The sequence below is a fragment of the Primulina eburnea genome, chromosome 4 (assembly GCF_022965805.1).
Source record: "Primulina eburnea isolate SZY01 chromosome 4, ASM2296580v1, whole genome shotgun sequence".
Lineage (NCBI taxonomy): Eukaryota > Viridiplantae > Streptophyta > Magnoliopsida > Lamiales > Gesneriaceae > Primulina > Primulina eburnea.
The window spans coordinates 2,418,687-2,443,287 of record NC_133104.1 but is presented as its reverse complement, the minus strand read 5'-3'; the positions used below and the strand labels follow the sequence as shown (position 1 = coordinate 2,443,287).

The window sequence follows — 24,601 nt, the reverse complement described above, 5'->3', positions numbered from 1 at the left end:
GTGTAACTGTCTCACAAATCTGTATCCATGAGACGATTCGATCCCAACATTGAAAAATAATACTTTTGCCAGAAAAATAATACTTTTCACTCACATGGACATATATTACATACATAGTAAAGACTTCTTTGGAGGTAATAGTGGGTTATTGCCCACTAGAAAATTCCTAGCTCAACTAGTTAGCGCAGTTATAGATTTAAACATGGTGTGCAATTTATAAGGTTTTTAAAAATCCATTAAAATTATAACTTGAAATCAAATACTAGAATTATGTTTAATGTTCTTTCCATTTGACGGATAAAACTGACTCTTCGAAGAGATTTTCAATCGCAAATTTATAAAATCTATTGTCAAGTAGCATCTTATGTCAAGTAGGTACGGATTCTATTATATATAACAATATCGGTTCCAATCCGCTATAATTTTATCTAGCTATCTCCGATTTCCAGTCATTTTCATTAAGATTATGAATTACTAAAATAGATGTACTAAATTAATAAAACGTAATATGTAATTAAATAAATTAAGTTGAAAATATTAAGTTATTAGATAAAGAATATGAACAAGTATATTAACCGATTTAAACCGAAGTTCGGAAGTATTTATCCTCGTTGAAAGGAATTAAATTCCTTGATATAGTTTCTTTTTTAATATCTCTAATGTTTTGTCTTTCTAGACTTGAGAATAATCTCTAATTTATGATGTGATCTCTTGTAGATTTGGTATTCGATATGAGAGTCATAATATCTTTAATATATTGAATCTTAATATCTTTAAGATATGAGATCCTTATTCTTTAAGGAGTTTTTTTCTAATAAAACTCTATGTGTGCTTTAATAGGAAAGCAGGGCGAAAAAGGATAGTGAGAGAGACGAAGGAGTTCGAAGAGTTTTTCGAGATCGAAGCCATCTCGTGCTATTGTTAACGTGTTGCTGGGAAGTGTTGACACCATATGAAGACAACACCTATTCACTGTGTTGATTAGTGTGTTGAATTTTTTAAGACCATTTACTTCTCAGTTGATGCATCCTATGTATTTTGGTTATACGGTTTGGTAGTGGTTTCGGATGCAATTTGTTACTCGCCTTTTAAGGGAGTTGTTTTATTCTTTCACTAGTATTGGTTTTTGTAAACTTACAAGTTTTCCTAGTGAATTATTTTTGCCCTGAGGCACCGCACAAGTATTTGATACTTGTGCATAATTTATATCTCGTCACTCGTATTATTATTATAATTCAAGTTGTGTGTTAACTTCTTAAACTGAAACTTCCGCTGCATGTTGTCGTGGGTGTTACAACATCTACGTACAACACCTACTTTCTGATACATACAGCAATCACCCTCATCACACTCACACTGTGGGAACAGAACTTTCAATTGGTATCAGAGCCTCCACTTGACGCTACTAAGTGAGATCCTGTTTTGTTTTGTTTTCACAGAAAAAATGAAAGCATCAACAAACACTGTTTTTAGACCTCCCGTGTTGGATGGTTCAAACTATGCTTTGTGGAAAGTAAAGATAAGGGTCTTTATAAAATCTATTGAAGAAAGAGCTTGGCTGCGTGTATTTGATGGTTGGAGCCCACCAAAGATCGAGGATGCTGATGGAGACTCTCGGCTCAAACCCAAAAGTACATGGACAATTGATGAAGTGCAAACTTCAAATTTTAATTCCAAGGCTCTCAATGCTATATTTTCATCAGTTGACACAAGGATGTTTAACCTAATCACCAATTGTGTCTGTGCTAAAGAAGCGTGGGATATACTTCAGACACATTGAGAAGGATCTGAGAGCGTGCGTAAAACTAGGCTAAGGATGGTGACATCAAAATTTGAAAGCTTGAGGATGGAGGACAAGGAGTCTATTCTTGAGTACGATAGCCGGTTGAGACAACTTTCTAATGAAGCTCACAGTCTTGGAGATCCCATGCCCAATAAAAGATTGGTGAACAGAGTCTTAAGATCTCTCCCCGAGAGATTTAATGTCAAAGTGTGTGCAATTGAAGAATCTAAAGACACTTCAAAAATCAATCTGAATGAATTAATGAGTTCTCTCAGAAACTTTGAGATGAACCTCGATTTACAAAGGAAGGATAAATGGAAAACAATAGCCCTTGAAGCCTCAGCCGAATCTTATGATGAAATCCTTCAAATATCAAAAGAGGTGGAAAAGTCTGATTTAGGTGAAGAATCGATCTCTCTGTTTACTAAGAAATTCGGTGATTACTTGAAGACCATGAAAGAGAAGAAGAAAAGTGGGCAGAAATCTGTGCTACCCAACATCACCACTTCTGCAAAAGCTCAAAAGTTTACTCCTATGGAAGGACAGTTTCGACCAAAAACCGAAGTGCAAATCCAATCAAATGTCAGAAACCTGGATTCAGTGCAATGTAGAGAGTGTTCGGGATATGGACACTATGCCAATGAGTGTGCCAATCGACTTAGGAAAAACAAAGGCATGACTGTCACCCTGAGTGATGAAGAGTCTGATGATGATCAAGGATCAAATGAATCTGAAAATCACACATCATTATCTGCTGTGATCAAGGAGAAAGGCTCAATGCAAATCAATCCTTTGGGTGTTGCCACAGGTGTTGCAATACCTAGCCGCAACACCTCTTCGAATTCAGTATGTCTTCATTCTACAACCCTTGCGGAGTCAAGTCAGTCTGAAACTCAAGAGGTAGATGATGATGAAGTCACTCTAGAAAGTGTGCAGACGATGTACGTAGAACTATATGAAGACTGGATCAAAAGAACTAAAGGAAATGCAATTCTCTCCAAAGAGAACGCTGAGCTAAAGTCACAAATATTACGACTTGAAGTAATCTTAAGAAAGAAAGATCTGGAATTATGCAAATTCAAAGAGGAACTTGGAGAAGCAACTCAGATTCTTGCCAAGATGAATTCAAGTTCATCCAAACTTGATTCACTTTTGATGATTGGACAGAATGACAAAGCTAGACTTGGTTATCCGAATAGTCTGTTCGAAATTGGAGAATCTTCCAATACTGAGAGAAAACCAACTGTTTTTGTCAAAGGAAGTGTTGAAACCTCGAATGCTACACACACTGAAAAAGGTGCTCCATCAAAAGGGCAAATATCTACCAAGAAGTCCAAATCCAGAAAACGCCACTTTATCTGCCACTATTGTTTTAGACCTGGTCATATCAAACCCTACTGCTTTAAACTGAGAGATGATTACAAGAGATGGGAATCTGAACAGGTGTTGCCACAGGTGTTGTATAACACCCGATGCAACACTGCCAACAAAAAACCGACGGTAAAAAGGGTTTGGATACCAAAGGCTAAGATTCAATGTTCCGTTATTTATACTTCATTAAAGACTAACATTGCAGGAATATGGTACTTTGACAGTGGCTGTTCACGCCACATGACAGGTTCTAAAGACCATTTGATTGACTATGTTGAACTAAGGAGTGGTCATGTGACGTATGGTGGAGGTGCTAAAGGAAGAATTGCTGGCAAAGGAACCTTGAATGTTGATGGACTGCCTAATCTACACAATGTGATTTATGTCGAAGGGCTTAACTCAAACTTAATAAGCATAAGTCAACTTTGTGATGACGGTTTGCATGTTAAATTTGATAAAGACAATTGTGATGTGTTTGATAATGCTAATACTCGTATTTTGACAGGAACAAGGTCTGCTGACAATTGCTATCAACTTGGAGAAAACTTAGTATGCAATCATTCTAAGGTGAGTGAATTAAACCTGTGACATCAAAAATTGGGACATGCAAACTTCAAGACATTAAAGAATCTTGGTAAGCACGATGCTGTGAGAGGTATGCCTAATTTATCCTCTGGAATTCCGTATGTTTGTGGTGCATGTCAAAAGGGTAAGCAAACACGTGTTCCCCATCAAGTGTTGCAACACTTTGGGACAACACGGTGTCTTGAACTCTAGCACATGGATCTTATGGGTCCAATGGAAGTGGAAAGCCTTGGAGGTAAGAAGTATTCATGTGTTTGTGTGGATGATTTCTCTCGCTTTACTTGGGTAAGATTTCTTAGAGAAAAATCCGATACATTTGATGTTTTTAAGAAATTACATGCTAAGATTACTAATCTACATAATCCGAGGGTTGGTAAGATAAGGACCGACCATGGTAAAGAATTTGAAAACTCACACTTTATATCATTTTGTGAAAAGAGAGGGATAACTCATGAATTTTCGGCCCCTAAGACTCCTCAACAAAATGGAATAGCCGAAAGGAAGAATATGACACTGCAAGAAATGGCTAGGGTCATGTTAAGTTCAAAGAATATTTCAAAGAGATTTTGGGCCGATTCCTTAAACACAGCATGTCATATTTCAAATCGTGTGTACTTAAGGAGTGGTTCTACTATGACATCCTATGAAATCATCATGGGAAAGAGGCCGAACCTTAAGTATTTTCATGTTTTTGGGTGTGTATGTTATGTTTTGAATGACTGAGACCATCTTGCAAAGTTTGACTCTAAAAGTGACAAATGTTTATTCCTTGGTTATTCATCTAATAGTCGTGCATATCGTGTGTATAATCTGAGAACAAAAACGACTATGGAATCTATTAACGTTGTTTTTGATGATCTTGCAAATCTAACGGGAAAAACAATCGAGGATGATATTGATGGGCTGCTGAACGAAAGTGAAACACTGCCTAACACAGATGTTGCACCCGGTGTTGTAACACCGGAGACAACACCTGCACTGGCAGAATCAAATGATGAACTAGGAAAGTATACTGAGAATGATGACGGTGTAACCAATGAAGAGATTGATATTCCCAGTAAGATTCAGAAAAATCACCCATCATCTCAGATCATTGGAGAAACTTTTGGAGGAATGCAAACTAGAAGAAAGGAGAAGGTAGACTATCGGAAAATGATGGGACTAGTATGCATGACTTCCGCATACTCTCAAGTAAGTCACTCTTGTTTTGTTTCACTCATTGAACCCAAAAATATAAATGAAGTCTTAAAAGATGAATTTTGGGTTGATGCAATGCATGAGGAACTTGAACAATTTGTTAGGAATGATGTGTGGGATTTGGTTCCCAGACCTAATAATGTGAATGTTATTGGAACCAAATAGATTTTTAAAAACAAAACTGATGAATCTGGAATTGTTGTGAGAAACAATGCAAGGCTAGTTGCTCAAGGGTATACTCAAATTGAAGGAATTGATTTTGATGAGACATTTGCACCTGTTGCCCGGATTGAATCGGTTAGTCTTTTACTTGCTATTGCTTGTCACATGGACATAAAATTATATCAAATGTATGTGAAAAGTGCCTTTTTGAATGACATCTTGAAAGAAGAAGCTTTTGTAAGCCAACCTAAATGATTTGAAGATCCACATCACCCGGACCATGTCTACAAGTTGAAGAAGGCACTTTATGGACTTAAACAAGCTCCAAGAGCATGGTATGGTAGGCTTACTGAATATCTACTTGACTTAGGCTTCAAACGAGGTGAGGTTGATAAAACTTTTTTAATTCAAAAATCGAAGCATGATATTCTTGTGTGTCAAATTTATGTGGATGACATCATTTTTGGTGCTTCTTCTCAAAAGCATGTTGATGAATTTGTTAAATGCATGTCTACCACATTTGAAATGAGCATGGTAGGAGAATTAAGTTTCTTTCTTGGATTGCAAATTAAACAAATGCATGATGGTATCTTTCTATGTCAATCCAAGTATGCCAAGAATTTGGTGAAAAAATTTTCTACCGAGAACACTAAACACATGAAAACACCAATGGGGTCGACTGAAAAATTGTCCAAAGACGATGTTGTGGCAGGTGTTGACAACACCCAGTATCGCAGCATCATAGGCAGTCTTCTTTACTTAAGTGCAATTCGTCCCGACATCATGTTTAGTGTATGTTTGTGTGCTAGGTACCAGGCTGATCCTAAAGTCACTCATTTAAAGGCTGTCAAAAGAATTTTGCGATATATATCTGGAACAGTTGACTTAGGTTTGTGGTACACCAAAGAAACAAACACCAATTTAGTGGGCTTTAGTGATGCTGACTGGGCTGGAAACTTAGATGATAGGAAAAGTACCACGGGTGAGTGTTTTTATCTTGGTAACAATTTGGTGTCATGGTATAGTAGAAAGCAAAATTGTGTGTCCTTGTCCACTGCTGAATCTGAGTATGTTGCAGCTGCTAGTTGCTGCTCACAACTTCTGTGGATGAATCAAATGATTAAAGATTATGGATTCAACAGTGACACTTTAATTGTATACTGCGACAATTCAAGTGCAATTGATATTTCAAAAAATCCAGTGCAACACTCTCGAATGAAACACATTGACATTAGACATCATTTTATTCGAGATTTGGTTGAAAATGGTATGATTCGAATGGAATTTGTTGTAACTGATAACTAACTGGCTGATATCTTTACAAAACCATTGGATCTTGAGAGATTTTCCAATCTTAGGAAGTCTCTCAGCTTGTGCACACAATGATCACTCACGGATGTTGCCCTCGATGTTACAACACCTGTGGACAACACTCAGCATGCATGTGCATTTTATTTTTAGGATGCTAGACATATTTCATACATCTTGTTTTGTGTGAAGCCTGTACAAGTGAAGGATACTGAATGGTGCGCTCTCAGTTGTGAATCAAACTTTCTATCAAAATTCTCTAAAGTATGGAGTGTGCTCAATCTAAGTCGTAAAGCTGTTGAGGATGTTCGTGTACTACATGATCTTATCCAATGTAGACAATGACCTAGAATATTCTTGAGCAATAAGGTGAAAAATAGAAAAGAAGAGAAGAATTTGAAAAAAAAAATGGAACAAAAACATTGTTTAGAAGAAAATGAAAAAAGCTACCTAGAGGAGTCCAATGAAGACCGTTCTTCTAGTGTGGGAGCTACCACTTCTAAGTCAAAATCCAGATGGAAAAAGCTACCTAGAGGAGTCCCATGAAGACCGTTCCTCTAGAGTGGGAGCTACCATGTCTGAAATAAAAATGTTCAAGAAAGTTTGAGTCCAACTTGTGAGTGTTGCCAAGAGGTGTTGTCAACACCTAACTACAGACTAATCACAGTTTGATCACATGCGTGAGTATTTCATTTTTTATCATATTTCAGGCATAAATTTAAGTCATTCATACTACTGCTTTGTGAATTCATCATGTCCAGTGGGCTACCATCTTTTAATTCATGAAATTCGAAAAATAACCTAACCAACTTAATTTTGAAATACCTTGATATCTAACGGTTAGTGGGGTTAATTCGAAGTGGCGTTTCATCCTGCCTGATCTTCCTGAAAGAATGATTACACTGGTTCAGAAAGTTACCGTTGGGTGAGAGTAAAAACTGATTTGGAAAGGGGCTGCAGTCACGGCTCGAAAGAATGTTACCGTTGGAGGGGCGTCCTTAAATAATTAGGAATAGATGATGAATAACTTTACTATTTAGTATTTTCCCGCACGTTCTAAAATTTCACCTGCTCTCACTATTCATTTTTTTCGGAAATTATCTTTGCCTTCGCGATTTCCTGTGTTCCTCGATCCACACTACCTTTTTTTGTTCTCTATTTCACAGATGGCTGGCTTCGATCCTCACGACATTAGGAGTGAAATGGCTGCAAGCATGGGTGAAAAATCACCTGACCCAACACCCACAGCTGCAACCAATGTTAAAAGGTTGGAAATTATGGGTGTACCAGAAGAACCAATCCCGCTGGAAATGATCGCTCCTGGTGAACCTGGGAACAAAATCAATGTCGAGGATCCCCCAAATTTTGAGGCCGTGAATAGAGCCTTTCCCCCTGCTCCTATGCGCCGAAGGTCAAAAAGACAAGCAGGGTTTGACCCTGACTTTGTCCCTACTAAGAAGCCAAGGGCATCCACCTTCTCAAATATTCTGGACCCTGATTTCTCATTTGGAGATGACTCCAATGATGATGATTTTGAGTTGGTGGCTCGCCCCAAACCAACTGCTGCTGCTAGGGAATCTGGTTCTACTTCTGGTAGTCAAAAGCCAAACTCCATCACGGATTCTCATGAAGCTGCAGAAGAACAATCTCCTGGTGAACCTGAAGATGATGAACAATCTTTGGCAGAGTTTCTTGCTCAGCTCAAAGAAGATAAGGCCGCCCGAAAACAAATGGCTAAGGAGGATGAACCTGACTCAGAAATGATGAAGGAATTCGAGCAAAACCGGCCTGGTGCCTCTGATGACTCCTCCTCATCGTCTGTATCTGACTTTGAATCTGAGGAACAAGGTGATGATGCATCTGAGGACATTGACTCTGAAGCTAGCGAGTCTTCTGAAGATGCTGCTGCTGACGCTGCTGTCGGTGTTGAGGTGGATGTTGACAACACCGAGCACAACACTGACTCTGCTGATTATGATCTCAGTAAGTCCTTCTCCCCGAAGTTTTATTCTGAAGAGGCCTTGGCATTATGGCCCCTTTTTATTCATCGTGAGTTGATTGAGGAGAAAAACATTGATTTTGATGCGTATGGGAAACATAATTTGATTGAGTTCTTGAAGAACCGAAGGCTGTTCTCCACTGTCACCACTGTACTGCCCTACTGCCGTCGAGCTGTGTTGGAAATTTATTGCAATCTTTTGAGGAGTGTGGGAGATAAGGACTCGGTGAAATATGGCAGAGTGTTCGTACGTGAGCGACTTTACAAATTCACACCGTCAGTGATCAATGCATTCTACGACACTCCCGATATTGAAGAGGTGGAAGAAGATCTTGACATACATGCTATAACCTTTGTACTTACTGGAGGTGTGATCCAAGTATTCCCTGATCATCCCAAGAAGTTGAGCGCTGCCAACCTCACCTCCTTCTTCTCTGTGCTACACAAAACTTCCATCTGGAACTGGACACCGACTACCAACTCGACTACGGTGACTCGATCTCAGGCCCTGGTGCTATTTTCTATTGGCACAGGCCGTGCCTTCAACTTGGGGAAGCTGGTGTTCCAGACAGTCTTGCAATATGCTGAAGGAGACTTCAAGCAAACCAAGCTTCCTTACCCTTCCCTCATTTATGGAATTATGGAATCTAAAGGATTCATCACGGATATAGATGAAGAACTCTGTCCTGTCGGAGGAACTCTGAAGATTTCTCCTGTCTATTTTAAGGGCAACAGAAAGATCGATCTGCCCTGGCTAAGTTCGAGTGTTGCTTCGGATGTTGGCCACACTGGTGCCACAACATCTGAGCCTCTGCCGGACACTTCTAGTCTTCCCCCTACACCTCCTGCTGGTTATGTTACGCTATCTCTCTCTTACATTCAAGCTCAGATTGCGTATGGTCGCCAACAGATTGCTAATGCCAAGAAGACCATTGAACATTATGAAAATCAAGTGGCAGATTATGAGCTTTTACTTGCTGCTAGCATCCATTCTGGACAAAAAAGGGGAGTAGATGATACAGCTGGAACCAGTGGAGCCAAAATAGATGATGCTAATAGCAGTAATGATGGATAAATGAGATTTTGAGTGTTTTTTTGTCTCTCTTGATGGTTCTAGTCCTTCTTACTTTAGTTGTCCTTTTATTTTCTCTAATCTTTGTTCCTCTTGATTAATGAAATGAACTGTTTCGGTGTTATGATCTGAATGTTGCAACATCTAACATACAACACCTGTGATATTTTTCATTAGGGGAAGGCTTAACAGCAGAATTCTGGGGGAGACAACTAAGTTGGCTGAGTCACTGATTTGCTAACTCAGGGGGAGTTGAGCTGTATAACCATGTTGGGGTGTTTTGTCCAGAAAGGCAAAAAGGGGGATATTGAAAATAATTAAATTCCTTGATATAGTTTCCTTTTTAATATCTCTAATGTTTTGCCTTTCTAGACTTGAGAATAATCTCTAATTTATGATGTGATCTCTTGTAGATTTGGTATTCGATATGAGAGTCATAATATCTTTAATATATGGAATCTTAATATCTTTAAGATATGAGATCCTTATTCTTTAAGGAGTTATTTTCTAATAAAACTCTATGTGTGCTTTAATAGGAAAATAGGGCGAAAAAGGATAGTGAGAGAGACGAAGGAGTTCGAAGAGTTTTTCGAGATCGAAGCCATCTCATGCTATTGTTAACGTGTTGCTGGGAAGTGTTGACACCATATGAAGACAACACCTATTCACTGTGTTGATTAGTGTGGAATTTTTGAAGACCATTTACTTCTCAGTTGATGAATCCTATGTATTTTGGTTATACGGTTTGTTAGTGATTTAGGATGCAATTTGTTACTCTCCTTTTAAGGGAGTTGTTTTATTCTTTCACTAGTATTGGTTTTTGTAAACTTACAAGTTTTCCTAGTGAATTATTTTTGCCCTGAGGCACCGCACAAGTATTTGATACTTGTGCATAATTTATATCTCGTCACTCGTATTATTATTATAATTCAAGTTGTGTGTTAACTTTTTAACTGAAACTTCCGCTGCATGTTGTCGTGGGTGTTACAACATCTACGTACAACACCTATTTTCTGATACATACAACAATCACCCTCATCACACTCACACTGTGAGAACAGAACTTTCACTCATAACCTAATATAATTAAATCACATGTATTTCTCACATATTAATGAAAATTGATTTAATATGTGATGAAAATTAATGGAAATTTCTGCTACAACTAGCTTTGTTTCTGAATTCGAGTAAGACATGACGTCGATTTAACATTCATATCACCACGGGCGGAACCATGTGTTGCTCCGCCCGGGCGATAGCCCGAGTGACTTTTTTTTTCCGATATTTTTTATATATAAAATTTTATCTTATTTTTTGGTAGTCCGGAGCTCCATTTGTCAATATTAGCTCAACTATGGTTTAGAAAAATCTAGTCCGTGTATAAATGAAAACCTGACTCCGTCACTGCATATAACTGACCCCTTACATCCATTCTTGATAAAAGTGAATGAAGTCGTAGAGCAGGAACAAACGAGTTAGGGGGATGTATCGGCCAAGACATTTTACTATACCACTGCTGCTGTTGGTTTGTTATTTCTACTACTGTATTTCATATTGACGGGAACATCTGAGAACATTTTCCGTCTTGAGTTTTTAACCTTGTAGAAACTTGATCAATAGAGCTTCATTTCCTACTTGTGTATGAGAGTGGGTCAGCAGTACCCTTATCTCAGTCCATCGCTTTTCTTATGAGTTCATAGCCAGCAAAATTCATGGCACCAAGTGGAGCAACCCAGAAGAACCGAGGAATGGCTCCTTTGAATAATCCAAGAGGCCCTTCATGACGTAAGATGGAGAACAACACGACGGAGAATGCTGCAGATCTGCCCTCAGAAGCAGTCATCATCCTCGTCTTTATTACATCAAAAGGAGTCGTCGACACAGCAGTAAACCCACCAGACAAAGCTCCAACAACAACTGTTTCCCATGGTTGTAGCTCCCGTCCAAGAAGCTTCTGAGCAGCCTGAAATAGTGCAAGGAATCATATTAATGCACTTTCTAAAACCACTTTTACCACTCGGATCAATTGAAACCATTTAAATGCCGCTTCTATAGGTGACATTTTATGGCCTAGTAGTACGGTCCTGCGTCGGTCTCAGTTTTTAATAAAGATATCCCAGAAGGAGACTAAACTCATCGGCATGCCGGGATTGATTTCCCAACCAGATAGGAAACCGAATCAAGGAACTGACTTTGAAACAGTTTAAAGAGCTCCCAATACTCTTTGAAAAGCTTCTAAAGTAAATAGGAGCTGCCATTAAAAGCGATCAGCTACAGAATATAAATTGGAAATAATGCAAACTACAAAGAGGGAAAGCTGTAGCTGTACCGTACCTTCTTGGATTCATCATAAATGCTTGAGCCGGCAACATAGAATGGAATCTCTCGGCATAAGGTCATCCCAGTTCCACGGAAAAAACCCCTGAGACCATTTTGCCGCCAAGTTCCGACAATAGCTTCTCCCACATTGTCATATAGACCAACTTGCAACCTTTGCTTCAACACTTCACATGGAATCCTCATTACTGTTCCAAGAAATGTGCTGCAGAATGATGACATAGATTGAACCTAAACACCATCCTCGTAATAAGAAACTGTCAACGTATGGTAGGAAATTCAATGTAAGAAGCAGTATTTACAAACTAATGTAATTTTTTATAAAAAATGTTTATAGCATTCTTAAAATAACTGTAGTTCACCGACCAACTTATGTAAAAATGACTCAACTAATAAGTAAGCTCTTCAAACCAAATTAAAAAAAATAAATAAGTTCATATAATTTCTTGGCATGACTAGAACTTAGCTAGCAATTCACGATGAAGGATATTCAACATAAATAGGATATTTAAATAAGTATGAAGTAAAATCTTGATCCCCATAAGGCGGCACACAGGTACAATGGCTTTGAGGGCACTATGTAATTTTCCCAACAAGCTAGAAAACATATTCAAAAGCATCTTTCTTAGCTAGATTCTGGAAATAAGCAAACGATCATATATACGATTAATGAAGACTATTTATATGGAGGAAAAGTATTAACACGCACATACATCACCAAAATTGTTACCTGTATTTCTGGAAGTGTCGGCGCAAATTTTATTAAAACACACTTGCTTGCTTCGCAGATTCCAGTTCGCAATCCATGGCTGCAATAAGTATTCATATCATCCAGAAAAGAGATTCTATCATTAACAGTAAAAGAGATGACAGATAGTCAAAATATACCTTGAAAATTGCCCTAAAATAGCTGGAATTGACCCCTTATATAATCCCTGGATTCCAAGTTGAGGAACCATCGATAAAATTTCTGAGAAGCTAAGGGTTGAAGCTTGGACCTGTGTCTGAGAAACCAATTGAGAGCAGTCAAATTGCCTCGTGAAAAATGAAATTACACTTACGAAAAAATTAAAATGCGCCTATTTTTCATGTTCGATAATTTAATCATTAGCTTTATCGAATTAATATCAATCTCTATACAATTACAACAAACCACCAAATGACGAACCAAAGTTGCAATCCCCCTTAAAGCGAGAGCACTAGATGCTTGAGTCATTTTATGGAACAATACATATTACAAATCATAAAAAACCTGATTGGGTCGAGAATCCTAGAGAAATCACTCTGCCAAAAGCAAACACAACAACAACTTTACTCTACTCCAAGGTTGTCTGTCCTTCAATATTTTAACATAACTCTGGAAGTTGAATCCGAGGGCAATTAACTTCAGAAAAAAGAAATTTCTGACCCCACGTTGAAGAAGCAGACAATCTATTATTTGCAATCAATTCCCAAAACATTTTGCCAAATCACGATCAAAATCAAGTTTATTAGGAATTCCAAGACTTTCATGGCAGTTATGTGCAGTTTGTGTATCTGTCAATGAGCCTTCGCATTTAATTTGAATACTGATCACAATTTTTTTCTAACGTTCATCAGTTTGATAAGAATTACAGGACTGAAGCTCATGCAACTATTAGAGGACCGAATCAATTTTTTCTCATAAACAATATATATCATATCTAGATTGGATTAATGTGCGATTTTACATTGCTAACACCTAATAACAAGAAAAAGACCAAACAGATTTGTACATACATTTATTATCAAATTTTCTAAAATTTACCTTAATCGTGTCAATGGGGTGCATTATAGCGGCAGATAATGAACAAGATATTCCTCCAGCCAACGCTGATTTAAAAACACTATCAGCAGGTATTTCCACATTCGGAGAAACAGCACCCACGTTAGCAGCTTCAGACAAAATCCTTCTGCATGCAATGTAGAATTCAGTGACGTTTACTAAATGCCACCAAAAGTTGGTAAAATGATACCAATTTATGCTGTGTCTCAGGTTAAGATTTTTGTACAACTTTTGTCTTAGACAAACATTTCATTCATACTCAGTTATTTTTCTCTTTTATTTAATCACTGTCCATGATTTCAAGTATAGATGACTTTTAGCAATGAACAATTTTAGTATTGAGTTCCAGTAAAGACAAGGGATGATGAACAAACCGAAAGTCATCTCACACAAGTTCAGTGTAGATGATCAAGCTAAAATTTATGCTTAGAAAATGCTATTCGATTCCAGTAAGCTAATTCTATTGGCTAAGTAGTTAGCAAAGAGAAATTTGATTTAGACACTGAACCAGCAAAAAGGCTAAACTATAAGGATGTTACCCCTCTCAACACAGTGTCATGATTATCAGACCAAATGAATTCAGCAGAGATAATTGACAGAGTACATATAGAAGCCAAATATCGTAACTTTTGATGTAAATTTATTGTTGCAATTACGTTCTAGGTACAAAAGCGAATAAGCAACTCTGTCTCACACATATTTGTGACGTTGCTCAAGTAATCTTGTGTGATTCATAGATTAGAGCAGATACTTTATCTTGAGCACTATCCATTGGTATTACCATCGAACCAGAAGTGTAGTGGACAATATTTGCTAGTTTTATTGACCAATCGAGTTCACTAAATCTGGAAGTGATTTAGACCTCAGAATTTAGTGCAGACAAAGACTAATTTGTGGATTCGTTCTAGTTGGAAGAAGAGAGGACGTAGAAAGATCACACCACTTTCGAATATCTTTAAAATCACTACCCTCTTTACCTTTTCATTTAAGATATTTGAGTTTAACATTCTGCATTCTGTACTTTCAAACGTAATTTTAAAACTTCTAATCAGTTCTCTGAAATTTATTTTGACTAATTCCACATAGTTTTAAATATAGTACTCATTCCAACTTCTCAGTGTTCAGTTTAATTTAAATATTTCAAGAACTAGAACTATTGTAGCTATACTTTGTGCATAGAAGGAGGAAGTAGAGGAAAATTCTTTTAAAATGTAACAAGTTCATGAAAACAGTATATTTAACCCCGCACTTTGCACTGTTTTCTTCTTTTTGCCGATCCTAACACTGTATCAAAGGCAAGTGTAATGGAACAGAGTCAAATGACAGATAACCTATTGTTACACTGAACACATAACAAATTGGCAATTATATCTACCCAATGTTCTCCCAAAATTATAATTCTTCCATTTCTAAGTTCGAAAATCTAATAATTGCTGACATCACAGTCAGACCAAGGGATAAAAATACACAAAATCAGGAAAACAAAAATTATTCAAACTACAACTTTCAGGAAAAAATCTATATCCAGCTATGAAATTCATAAATAAATGCCAGGTTAAAAAAAATACTTCCAAGTTCTATAAGTTTCATGACAATAATTTTATCCTGTTTAATTACTTGAGTGATGTAAACAGAAAAGAAGAGAGATTAAAAGGAAATGCTGCTAACAAGGAAACTCAAGATATGAGACTTCTCTTAAAATGTGCCAGTAAAAAACTGCACAACAAACTTCAAACTTATTGGAAATACATCTAAAAAATTCAAGTACCAACATAAATTCCAATGGCTCTCAAGTTTCCATCACAAATAACTTACATGCAACCTAAAACTAAGCGGGAATTTGATCTAACGTTAGCATTCACTGCATGTGTGGTAGAACAGGAAAGGAAATTGGTTTACCGTGAGTCTTTTTGAAGCCGTTTTGATGGCAGCAAGTAACTCCTTAAATGATACATAAATTCACTATCATGACTCTTAGGCAATCTATGCTTTCTGATAGCAACTTCAAGACATTGAAAAGAAACTTGCCCATCATCATGTCTGTCCAATTCCTGAAAAAGCTTCTTTCCTGCAGAAAGAAGATTTAACTTATATTTCCCAACTAAACTAATAAAGTACACAATATCGAGAAAGAAGTTAATCCGTTAATGAAGTATCCAACTTTAATGTGTAATGCGGTAATGTGCAGACATGGACCACGCTGAACCGGCAAATCCACACCTGATTTAAATGCAGTCTTTGTCGTGGTCATCGTGGCCGAACAAGCAGTGAACCAGCACCAAGGTAAACAAGCTAAGGATTTACACGTGTTCTATAAAAATGAGATGAGTCCTAGGACTTCGATTTTTGGAAGGCATGTAACATTGACAATGAGTCAGTCTTTGATAGAAGGCCAAGATTTATGACCAATTGATAGCATATCAGTTAACATTGTCAAGCAATTCCGATCAGATAAATTAGTATTGAAGTGGAAAACACACCTTCAGCCTCTGTATATCTGAAGAAAGCCTGGACTATTAACAGTTTCTTCTTGTCAGGATGATCTTCTTTCAACGATCTCCTTATGGAAGGCAGAAGTCTGGATAATTCTGTCGGTGATATGGTGGATAGAACTGGTTCGAAACCTTCTTTATTAGACAAAGGAACATCAAGTAACTCCTGATCCAACTTCTGAGTCGAATCGGCTTCACTGCCATTATGGTCAGCAGCACTATTAATCCCTTCATCCTTCGTGTCATTCACCGAAGGAACCAAAATAACACTCTGTGGCACACCTTTCAGTCGCCCAAACTTCAGGTTACTCGAAAATCCATTTATACAGACGCTCCTCTACCACCTGAAATACGCGAGAAGAAATGATCATTAACAGCTGCAGCAGAAGCTTCATAATCAGTGTTCTAAGAACCATTATCCTCAACCAAGACATCAGACGTTTGTAAATTGCAAATGGATCAGCTGGTCAAACACACACGCTATTAAGCATTCAAATGGAAAACATTTACCTTTAACCATCAATTTCTTCTCCCTAATTTCACTTTTCCTATCCTGGATTGGATTATGAGAGAAGCTAAAAAAACCGTCAATCAGAACTGACCATGCCATTTCAAAGTGCAGAACATTCCCATTCAAATTCCTGCCTACTTTCCAATCATTATTGCCTCCACACCTCTCTTTCAAAATCTCAACTCCGTCTGCACCAACACTAGCATTACTAAGTAAATCATTTCCACAATTTCTTGCAAACAGTCCAGTGAATATTTCCACGGGAAAGTTTGCATTTTTCTTTACATCACCATTAACCGCTACATGATGATCGATACTTGAACCGGCACTGCAGTGTCTCCTCACAAGCTCGATAGCAGTGTCATCGGCACAAATATTTAAACAGCCATTCCTGGGAACCCCAAAAACGCAATTCTCAAAATTCTTTGCTATCTTTCGAAAATTCGATTCTAGAGGCGAAACCACATTCTTGACTGCCTGAACACAATTCAAAAAGCGATCCAATCGTTCATTTCCAGACCCCTCCATCACTCAAAAGTCAAAACCTTGCTCAAATAACCAAGAATGCGAAATCGCAAAAGTACATAAACAAATCAGCTCGTTGTTAATTCCAACTCAGGACTCAGAAATCGATGAAGTCAGACGGTCATGCGTAAATCTTTACCGCGTATAATATAAACTAATGATCTACGTATTTGAAAAATTAATTAAAAATCAAATTTAATCTATTTTATTTATATATAAATTTAATTTTCATACTAAAAAACAAACACTAATTTGTTTCTATCAGCTCAATTTTAATATATAGTATAAGATTATTACTCTTTCGATAATAAAGATGATGAAAGTATTAAAACAATTTTTTCTTGTGTAGAATCAAATATTCAAGAAATTATTGACGAAAATAACACTGGGATGAAGATGAAATGATATAATGAGTGGAAAATTTTTGAAAAACTTTGTATTATTTATTTAGTTTTTTTAGATTTTATTAAAGGGGAAGTTGGTGAAAAATCTCCAATCTACCCACAAAATTGTGGTATTATGTAATAAAAAATGTGGTACACCTCATGTGGAAATGTGATAGACTTCATGTGGAAATGTAGTACTAAAAAAGTACTCAGGGACTGAACACAAAAAAATCGACGGCTGAGAACTGAAAGCCAATTTCTCGTTTATTAAACTCTAAGCACTCTTAATTTTTTATGTTAATGACATTGCACGTTGAGCTATTTGACTAAATATAATGGGTAACACACAAATTATCGAAGACAAAAATTTGTTTGAAACGGTCTCATAGGTCGTATTTTATAAGACATATCTCTTATTTCGGTCATTCATGAAAAAATATTATTTTTTATGCTAAAAATATTACTTTTTACTGTGAATATCGGTAGGATTGATCTATATCACATATAAAAATTTCTGAAACCATCTCAAGAGATCTACTCATTATAGAATATGTATATATATGTTGTTTTTTCTTATGTCTTTTTAAAAAAAACAAAAATCGATGGGTTAACTTAGTCTAACTCTCACAAGAGACTGACTACTCATTATGTAATATGTATATAAAGATTTCATTCACTGATTAAGACAATTACTGAATCTGCTCTAATTTTTTGACCCATCAAACTAAATAGTATCCAACTCTATTATTGATAATTAAAATAATACACATATCATTTTCAACGATTCCTTATTTCATGAAATGTGTCAAGAAAAATATAATATCAAATGACCAGACGAGATTCGTGCCAGCAATTAACTAATCAAGCTTCACTTATTAAAATTTTTGAGGTTTAGAATTTTATGATCTATTTCAAACTGTGGGGTTATTTGATTCATAGTTTATTATCTTTGTTTTTTTGGAATAATTTTAATTTTTTTTCGATGTGACGTTAATGTGACACCGTTGTAGTACTGATATGACGTTGACGTATGTATTACCACATGTGCATTCTTAATAGAAAAAGATTAAAATTATCAAAAATCAAAATATATAAAATAAAATTGAAATTTCATAATATAAGTGATGAAAATCGTTAAGTTACCAATATAGATGACAAAAAATGTAATTTTTTAAGGGAATAAACTATGACCATGGTCGATAAAAAAAAATATATCTAATAAGAATGTAATTCTAAAAAACAATTTTAATTGAGTAGGTCTCTTGTGAGATGGTCTCACGAATCTTTATCTGTCCTACCGATATTCACAATAAAAAGTAATATTTTTCATAGATGATACAAATAAGAGATCTGTCTCACTAAATACGACCCCGTGAAACCGTCCCACACAAATTTTTGTCATTTTAATTACAACAAAAAATAAAAATACATATAAGAATCAAAATAAACTCGCTTAGAGTTTAAGCTATATATATTTTTGTTTTTATTTATATAATGATTTATTTTACACTTTATTTAATTTTTCATAAAAAAAAAATTGGCTGGATGCCCACCCACACCCACGCTGAAAAAGTTGAGTGGGTGGGTAGCCTTGACATATCTCTTATATTCACGACCTTAGAGTTTAGAATAATCTTAACCAGAAAATCACGTTAACCACTTTGTCTCACCTCAGGATTTGTTTGGAAAAAAATGATTGTTACCCAAATGGAGAACTAATATTGAAATTATAGTTAGTCCACCAACAAAATTTTTTTAGGACACAACAAAAATCTGCAACACCTCTTGCCCATTTGCAGAAACTTCAGTAGCCTCGAGGCATCATGAACGGCTTGGCAGCAGCAGTCCCACAAGCTGGAGCTGGCGGCACGCGGGGCGGATGGATCACCTTTCCTTTTCTCATAGGTTCATTGATTCTTTCCTTTTTCTAGCACAGATTTAAAAGCATCAACTTTTCTTGTCAATGTTATTTTCACAGTTTGACATGAGTTAATGCTCGAGATCAAGAATTCTAACACATGTTGTCACTGCCAGTGTAGCAGTAACATGTAATGGAAGAGTTTACTCTGTACCTCGAGTTAGTGTATATAATACAATTTACTTTGTGGAACATATATCAAGTATTGATAAACGAACTGTCTTGATATAGGCAAGTTATTATATAACTCAACGAAATTTGCATCTTTAGAACGATCTGACCAGTTTTTTTTCGAAAAACAGCGACTTTGACAGGGCTAACACTGGCAGCGGGAGGCTGGGTGTCAAACCTTATAGTTTATCTGATACAAGAGTTCAACTTTAAGAGCATAAGTGCTGCGCAGATTTACAACTTTGTGAATGGCAGTATTACGATGTTTCCGATCGTCGGAGCAATAATTGCGGATTCCTTTGTTGGATGCTTCTCAGTCATCTGGTTTTCGTCTATTATATCTTTGCTGGTAAAATTACTGTTTTTTCCTGAATTTATTATGTTAAACTCGTTTAAACATTCTTTAAGATATTATTACTGTAATGCAGGGCATATTGTTAATACTTTTTACAGCAGCATTCAACCAACTGAGACCTCCAGCATGTGAAAATGGATCAAACCTTTGTAAACATCCTTCACAACTCCAACTGGCGGTCTTGTATCTTGCATTAGCCCTTTCATCTCTAGGCAATGCTGGCACACGTTTCACTATCGCCCCCATGGGAGCTGATCAATTCGACGCTCCAGAGAATCAGTCAGTGTTTTTCAACTGGTACATTATCACAATGTACATTGCCACAGTTGTGAGCTCCACCGCCATTGTGTTTGTCGAAGACAATGTTAGTTGGACACTAGGTTTTGGCCTTTGTGTTGGGGCTAACGTGATCGGTTTAGCTGTTTTCTTGTCTGGAAGACGGTTTTATCGTGTTGTTAATCCAAAAGGGAGCCCTTTTAAGAGTTTAGCTTGTGTTATCGTTGCGGCATTTAGAAAAAGAAGGATGCTTCTTTCAGAGAAAAGTGAAGATTATTACCATGGTTCGGATGAAGATGCCACAGAAACGTTTGCTAAGAATCCCACCAACTTTTTCAGGTTAGTTCACTGTTTTATTAAGGACTTGCTCTCTACAACTGACAAAAATGCACTCGGGAATGACAACAGCTGCACTCGTGACGGAAGGCTATACATAAGTGCAGTCGCAGCCATAACATGTTCTCGATTGGGGCTCACAGTCTAATGTTGATATATTGTTGAGAATAAAGCCAACGAAAAGTAGCGATTTGCAAAATAGATAACGTCGTATGTATGTCCTTAAGATTATCCATATCTAGTTATAGGTTGGATCAGAATGGGTGTCCTGCATACAAGTTAGTAAATGAAACATGATCGGAGTGAGCTGATGTGGACTTCTGCGTTTAAAAGGTGGGAAATACTCCACGCCACGTTCATTACACAGGAAACAATAGAATAGCTTATAAGGCTGGCATGCTCTCTCAAATAATATGGCGATACATCAGACGTTTGTCCCCTGTTCCCACTAAAGCCTGACATCTGCATCCAAATTCCAATCCTTATCATTAGTAGTTTCAATTAATAATAACAAAAACTTTCCAACTTTGCAGGTTCTTGAACAGGGCAGCGTTAGTAAACGAAGACGGATCCATCTCTAATCCATGGAAACAAACAACAGTACAACAAGTAGAAGATCTCAAGACCCTCGTTAAAATATTCCCATTATGGTCTACTGGTTTATTCCTGTGCACCCCATTAGCCATCCAACTGAGTTTAACCATCATCCAGGCCTTGACCATGGATCGTCACCTCGGATCTCGTTCCAAAATCCCAGCAGGAACAATGCCAGTCTTCATATTATTATCAACTTCCCTCACCATTCTCCTTTTAGACAGATTGATATTCCCACTCTGGAAGAAAATCACCACAAAACCACTCACACTTCTACAACGTGTCGGAACAGGGCATGCTTGTACTGTAATCAGCATGGCTGTTTCAGCAGTTGTTGAGTCTAGGCGACTAAAATTAGTACGATCCAACAATCTGCAAACCCAAGTCAATGCTATCGTTCCTATGTCAGTATTTTGGTTGGTGCCACCATTGGCTTTAGCCGGTATAGGAGAAGCATTTCATTTTCCAGGAAATGTTGCTTTGTATTATCAGGAATTTCCAGAATCATTGAAGAGTACTTCAACTGCAGCTATTGCTATGTTCATTGGCATTGCCTTCTATATTAGTAATGCCATTATCGATCTTATTCAAAGGACGACTGGATGGTTACCGGACGATATAAACCACGGGAGGCTTGATAATGTATACTGGTTCTGTTGTATAATGGGAGCTATGAATTTCGCCTTCTACCTCGTGTGCTCGTCCGTTTACAAGTACAAAAATGTTCAAAAAGACGAAAATCGCAGCAACAAAGTCGAGATGATTTAGCATAGGAATGTTTGGAAGGAGAAGTGGTAGATTTTAACTCCTTCAAGTGAGGTAATAAAGAATGACTTCCATGCATAGAACTCAAAGTTAACTTTATCGTATATATTTGATATCTGAGCTTTTGATTGAACTCAACAATGAATCATGTATCTTGACAAGTTTTATTCAATTTTGAAAGTCTTGAACATAAGGAAAAACCATTAATTTGAATTTTTCTTTACTTCAGGTTTTTTTGATCTTATTCCAAAAATTCCGATACCGAATGATTTCTATATGAAGTCAATATCAAGTACTATGTATGTATCTCACAAGTTAGCCATAGATGAGATCCTACCTGCACTACCCTCACTTCATTTCAATCGGTAAGATATTGTCAACATACAATTTCAAAAAAAAAAAAGTGGGTACTACATATACATGACCAAATCTTGGTCTTCCATTCTATCATGGGGGCAATGCCCACATGGGAGCTTGCTTTAGGACATATTTTCAAATTAGCTCACAAAAAAAAAAATTGATTAAAGTTAGGATAATATATAATGATCGGGTTGAGTTGGGTTCGAGTCAACTCAAGTTGACCCAAAATTTTTAATTTTTTTTAAAAAAATATAACTAATAAATATTGCCTATATTTTTATATATAGTATGTCTGAAAAAATATTTATTGTATATTTATATAAAAAATTTTGATAATTTAATATTTATTTTGAATATTTTTTTATTTTTTAAACAATTGTTTATTTGATTTAGTAAATATATTTTAATTTTCTACAATTAGACTTTCAAATTTAAATAATATATATGAGGGAGTTTAAATTAAAACATTATTCTTTTTTTGAATTTTCGTTAAAAAAAATTAAAAAAATTCAAAATCAGACTGATCGGATTGATTCGGGTTCGTGTTTGGGTTAAGAGTTTTCGAGTTGAGTTCAGGTTGAGTAATTTTTGAATAGTATTATTGCTCAATCCGACCCAACCCACCACACTTGAATTGACACCCATATATATGGCCTGCCTTTGAAATGGACGCTGTAACAAAAAAAGACCAGAATTATAGAAAATTCAAATTTGGGACCAATACAACATAAAATCGTAAGTTTGATTTGCGTTTTCATTTTAATTTAAAAATTACATTATCAAGAGGAGGGATTATTTTACACATGTCAAAATATATAAACAGCTAAATTTTTTTAAATATGAGAAAGCGAGATATTCCGTACGTCGCAGCTAATAATAATGATAAAATACAAATGCATTCGAATTCTTTGACAGCCGTTTCAAATTATTTGCAAGCAATTTATCTCCCATTAAATATCTAATTTAATAATCATCATAATTATAATTAACGATTCCCTCGATCCCATTTCCTCCAAATTCAAAATTTTACTGTGCATGGCCGTTTCTTGATTTCCCAAATTTTTTTTTATAAAATTTCGTTCAAACAAAAATTTCGTTCTTAAAAGATCAAATGGAATTTGGTGATCAAGAGAAGAAGAGAAAAAGCATTGGCTTCAGTCTCAGTGCCGCAGATGAGAAGATTAAGCTTATTGACATATTTTCAGATGATTATAGTGATTTTCTTGTTGCTACTCACTCGAGTAATTCTCGTCAAGGTTTGTTATTTTTTATTGTCGTGTATTTGAACTCGATCTTAAATTTTATGAAGCAAGAAGGATTCCGATTTCGAAAAATAAACAATTTTGCACGAAGAGATTTCGTTGAAATTTAAACTCTAGTTCGATATCCCAGATAATGTAGAAAAAGATTATGGACAATTGAGACTACCACCTTTGGGCGTGGAATCAAGCAGACCAAGTTTAGCCTGGGATGCTGCATTTTGCAATAGTTCAGGTGATGCATTATCTCATGTGCTAATGCATGCAACATCTACATACATTCATATATCTATGATATATATATTTGAAATATATTTTTTGTTTGTACATATTCTACTTTGTTGATCATCTATATATATAGGTTGTTCTTGATCAACATGAACTATCATCATAAATCAAGGATTCAAAATCAGGAATCGACATCGGTAGTAAGTTTTTGATCCATTAAGTTATGTACATTCATTTCTCTTCTGATAGACAAACGTACTTAGAATCTGTGTTGTCTGTAATAAGTTTTCATTCGGCAGCAACAAGAAAGTTGACTGTTCCTCTCCGGATAAATAAGGATCGAAAAATGTCCGAGCTGAATTTTTTCTGATGGAATGGCAAATTACTTTGAACTAAATATTTTGTTTTGTTTTGGAGCTAGCTGGGCTTCCACAATGTAGAAATATAGATGATTCACCATTTGTGGAACACTTGCTTTGGCACAATTGCTCAATTCTATGACAGTGAGAACTTGGAATATGCATGTTCTGAATTGTTGCATTGCATGTTTACTTGTAGTTTTAACTTTTTGACTGAAATTGATAAAAATTGTACAGTTTGCAACTATGTTGGCTAATTGATAATTTTTTAATACTTTGAAGAAAAGTAGCAGAAAAGAAGGCCCTGTATTTTCTCCAAACCCAGCCAAGGCATTATGCAGGTTGAGAAACAGTTTGAATATGAAGCCAAACAAAAAGGAGTTAGTGGGAAAAAATGATGCCAAAATGGAAAAAACACACACAACACCTAATTCTGGTAACTGAGGTT

At 36.3% G+C, this 24,601-nt stretch overlaps 4 protein-coding genes across 5 annotated transcripts; 3 read left to right on the top strand and 1 right to left on the bottom strand.

Annotated features, from left to right (window-relative positions):
- Positions 1–1,816: 1,816 nt before the first annotated feature.
- LOC140829596 (uncharacterized) lies at positions 1,817–3,742 on the top strand. Its single transcript, XM_073192910.1, has one exon. It carries the CDS (start codon positions 1,817–1,819, stop codon positions 3,740–3,742), a length of 1,926 nt encoding a protein of 641 aa, XP_073049011.1.
- Positions 3,743–5,767: 2,025 nt separating this feature from the next.
- Positions 5,768–6,403, top strand: LOC140829595 (secreted RxLR effector protein 161-like). Its single transcript, XM_073192909.1, has one exon. It carries the CDS (start codon positions 5,768–5,770, stop codon positions 6,401–6,403), a length of 636 nt encoding a protein of 211 aa, XP_073049010.1.
- Positions 6,404–10,858: 4,455 nt separating this feature from the next.
- On the bottom strand, positions 10,859–17,275 carry LOC140830580 (uncharacterized). Its single transcript, XM_073193970.1, has 8 exons — positions 16,621–17,275; positions 16,099–16,454; positions 15,518–15,686; positions 13,601–13,745; positions 12,703–12,818; positions 12,545–12,623; positions 11,812–12,045; positions 10,859–11,440 (listed from the first exon to the last, which is right to left on the bottom strand). Exons 3-8 carry the CDS (start codon positions 15,571–15,573, stop codon positions 11,147–11,149), a joined length of 924 nt encoding a protein of 307 aa, XP_073050071.1. The 5' UTR covers positions 15,574–15,686; positions 16,099–16,454; positions 16,621–17,275; the 3' UTR covers positions 10,859–11,146.
- Positions 17,276–19,152: 1,877 nt separating this feature from the next.
- On the top strand, positions 19,153–22,108 carry LOC140830579 (protein NRT1/ PTR FAMILY 2.7-like). Of its 2 annotated transcripts, none has more exons than XM_073193968.1 (4): positions 19,153–19,437; positions 19,753–19,970; positions 20,050–20,591; positions 21,122–22,108. In XM_073193968.1, the coding sequence occupies exons 1-4, from the start codon at positions 19,356–19,358 to the stop codon at positions 21,948–21,950; spliced, it is 1,671 nt and encodes a 556-aa protein (XP_073050069.1). In that variant the 5' UTR covers positions 19,153–19,355; the 3' UTR covers positions 21,951–22,108. The 2 variants fall into 2 exon arrangements, with proteins under 2 accessions (XP_073050069.1, XP_073050070.1); XM_073193969.1 differs by lacking the exon at positions 19,153–19,437 and adding an exon at positions 19,445–19,580.
- The last annotated feature ends 2,493 nt before the right edge of the window (positions 22,109–24,601 follow it).

What these genes read in the sequence shown, in the direction of transcription:
- LOC140829596 (XM_073192910.1), top strand. Translation starts at nt 1,817, where the DNA reads ATGGTGACATCAAAATTTGAAAGCTTGAGGATGGAGGACAAGGAGTCT.
- LOC140829595 (XM_073192909.1), top strand. Translation starts at nt 5,768, where the DNA reads ATGGGGTCGACTGAAAAATTGTCCAAAGACGATGTTGTGGCAGGTGTT.
- LOC140830580 (XM_073193970.1), bottom strand. Translation starts at nt 15,573, where the DNA reads ATGTATCATTTAAGGAGTTACTTGCTGCCATCAAAACGGCTTCAAAAA. An exon ending in CGACACTTCCAGAAATACAG is followed by an intron (nt 12,046 to 12,544) that starts GTAACAATTTTG and finishes GATGGTGTTTAG; the next exon opens with GTTCAATCTATGTCATCATT. An exon ending in TTTATGATGAATCCAAGAAG is followed by an intron (nt 11,441 to 11,811) that starts GTACGGTACAGC and finishes GCACTATTTCAG; the next exon opens with GCTGCTCAGAAGCTTCTTGG.
- LOC140830579 (XM_073193968.1), top strand. Translation starts at nt 19,356, where the DNA reads ATGAACGGCTTGGCAGCAGCAGTCCCACAAGCTGGAGCTGGCGGCACG. An exon ending in CACCTTTCCTTTTCTCATAG is followed by an intron (nt 19,438 to 19,752) that starts GTTCATTGATTC and finishes TTCGAAAAACAG; the next exon opens with CGACTTTGACAGGGCTAACA. An exon ending in AATCCCACCAACTTTTTCAG is followed by an intron (nt 20,592 to 21,121) that starts GTTAGTTCACTG and finishes CCAACTTTGCAG; the next exon opens with GTTCTTGAACAGGGCAGCGT.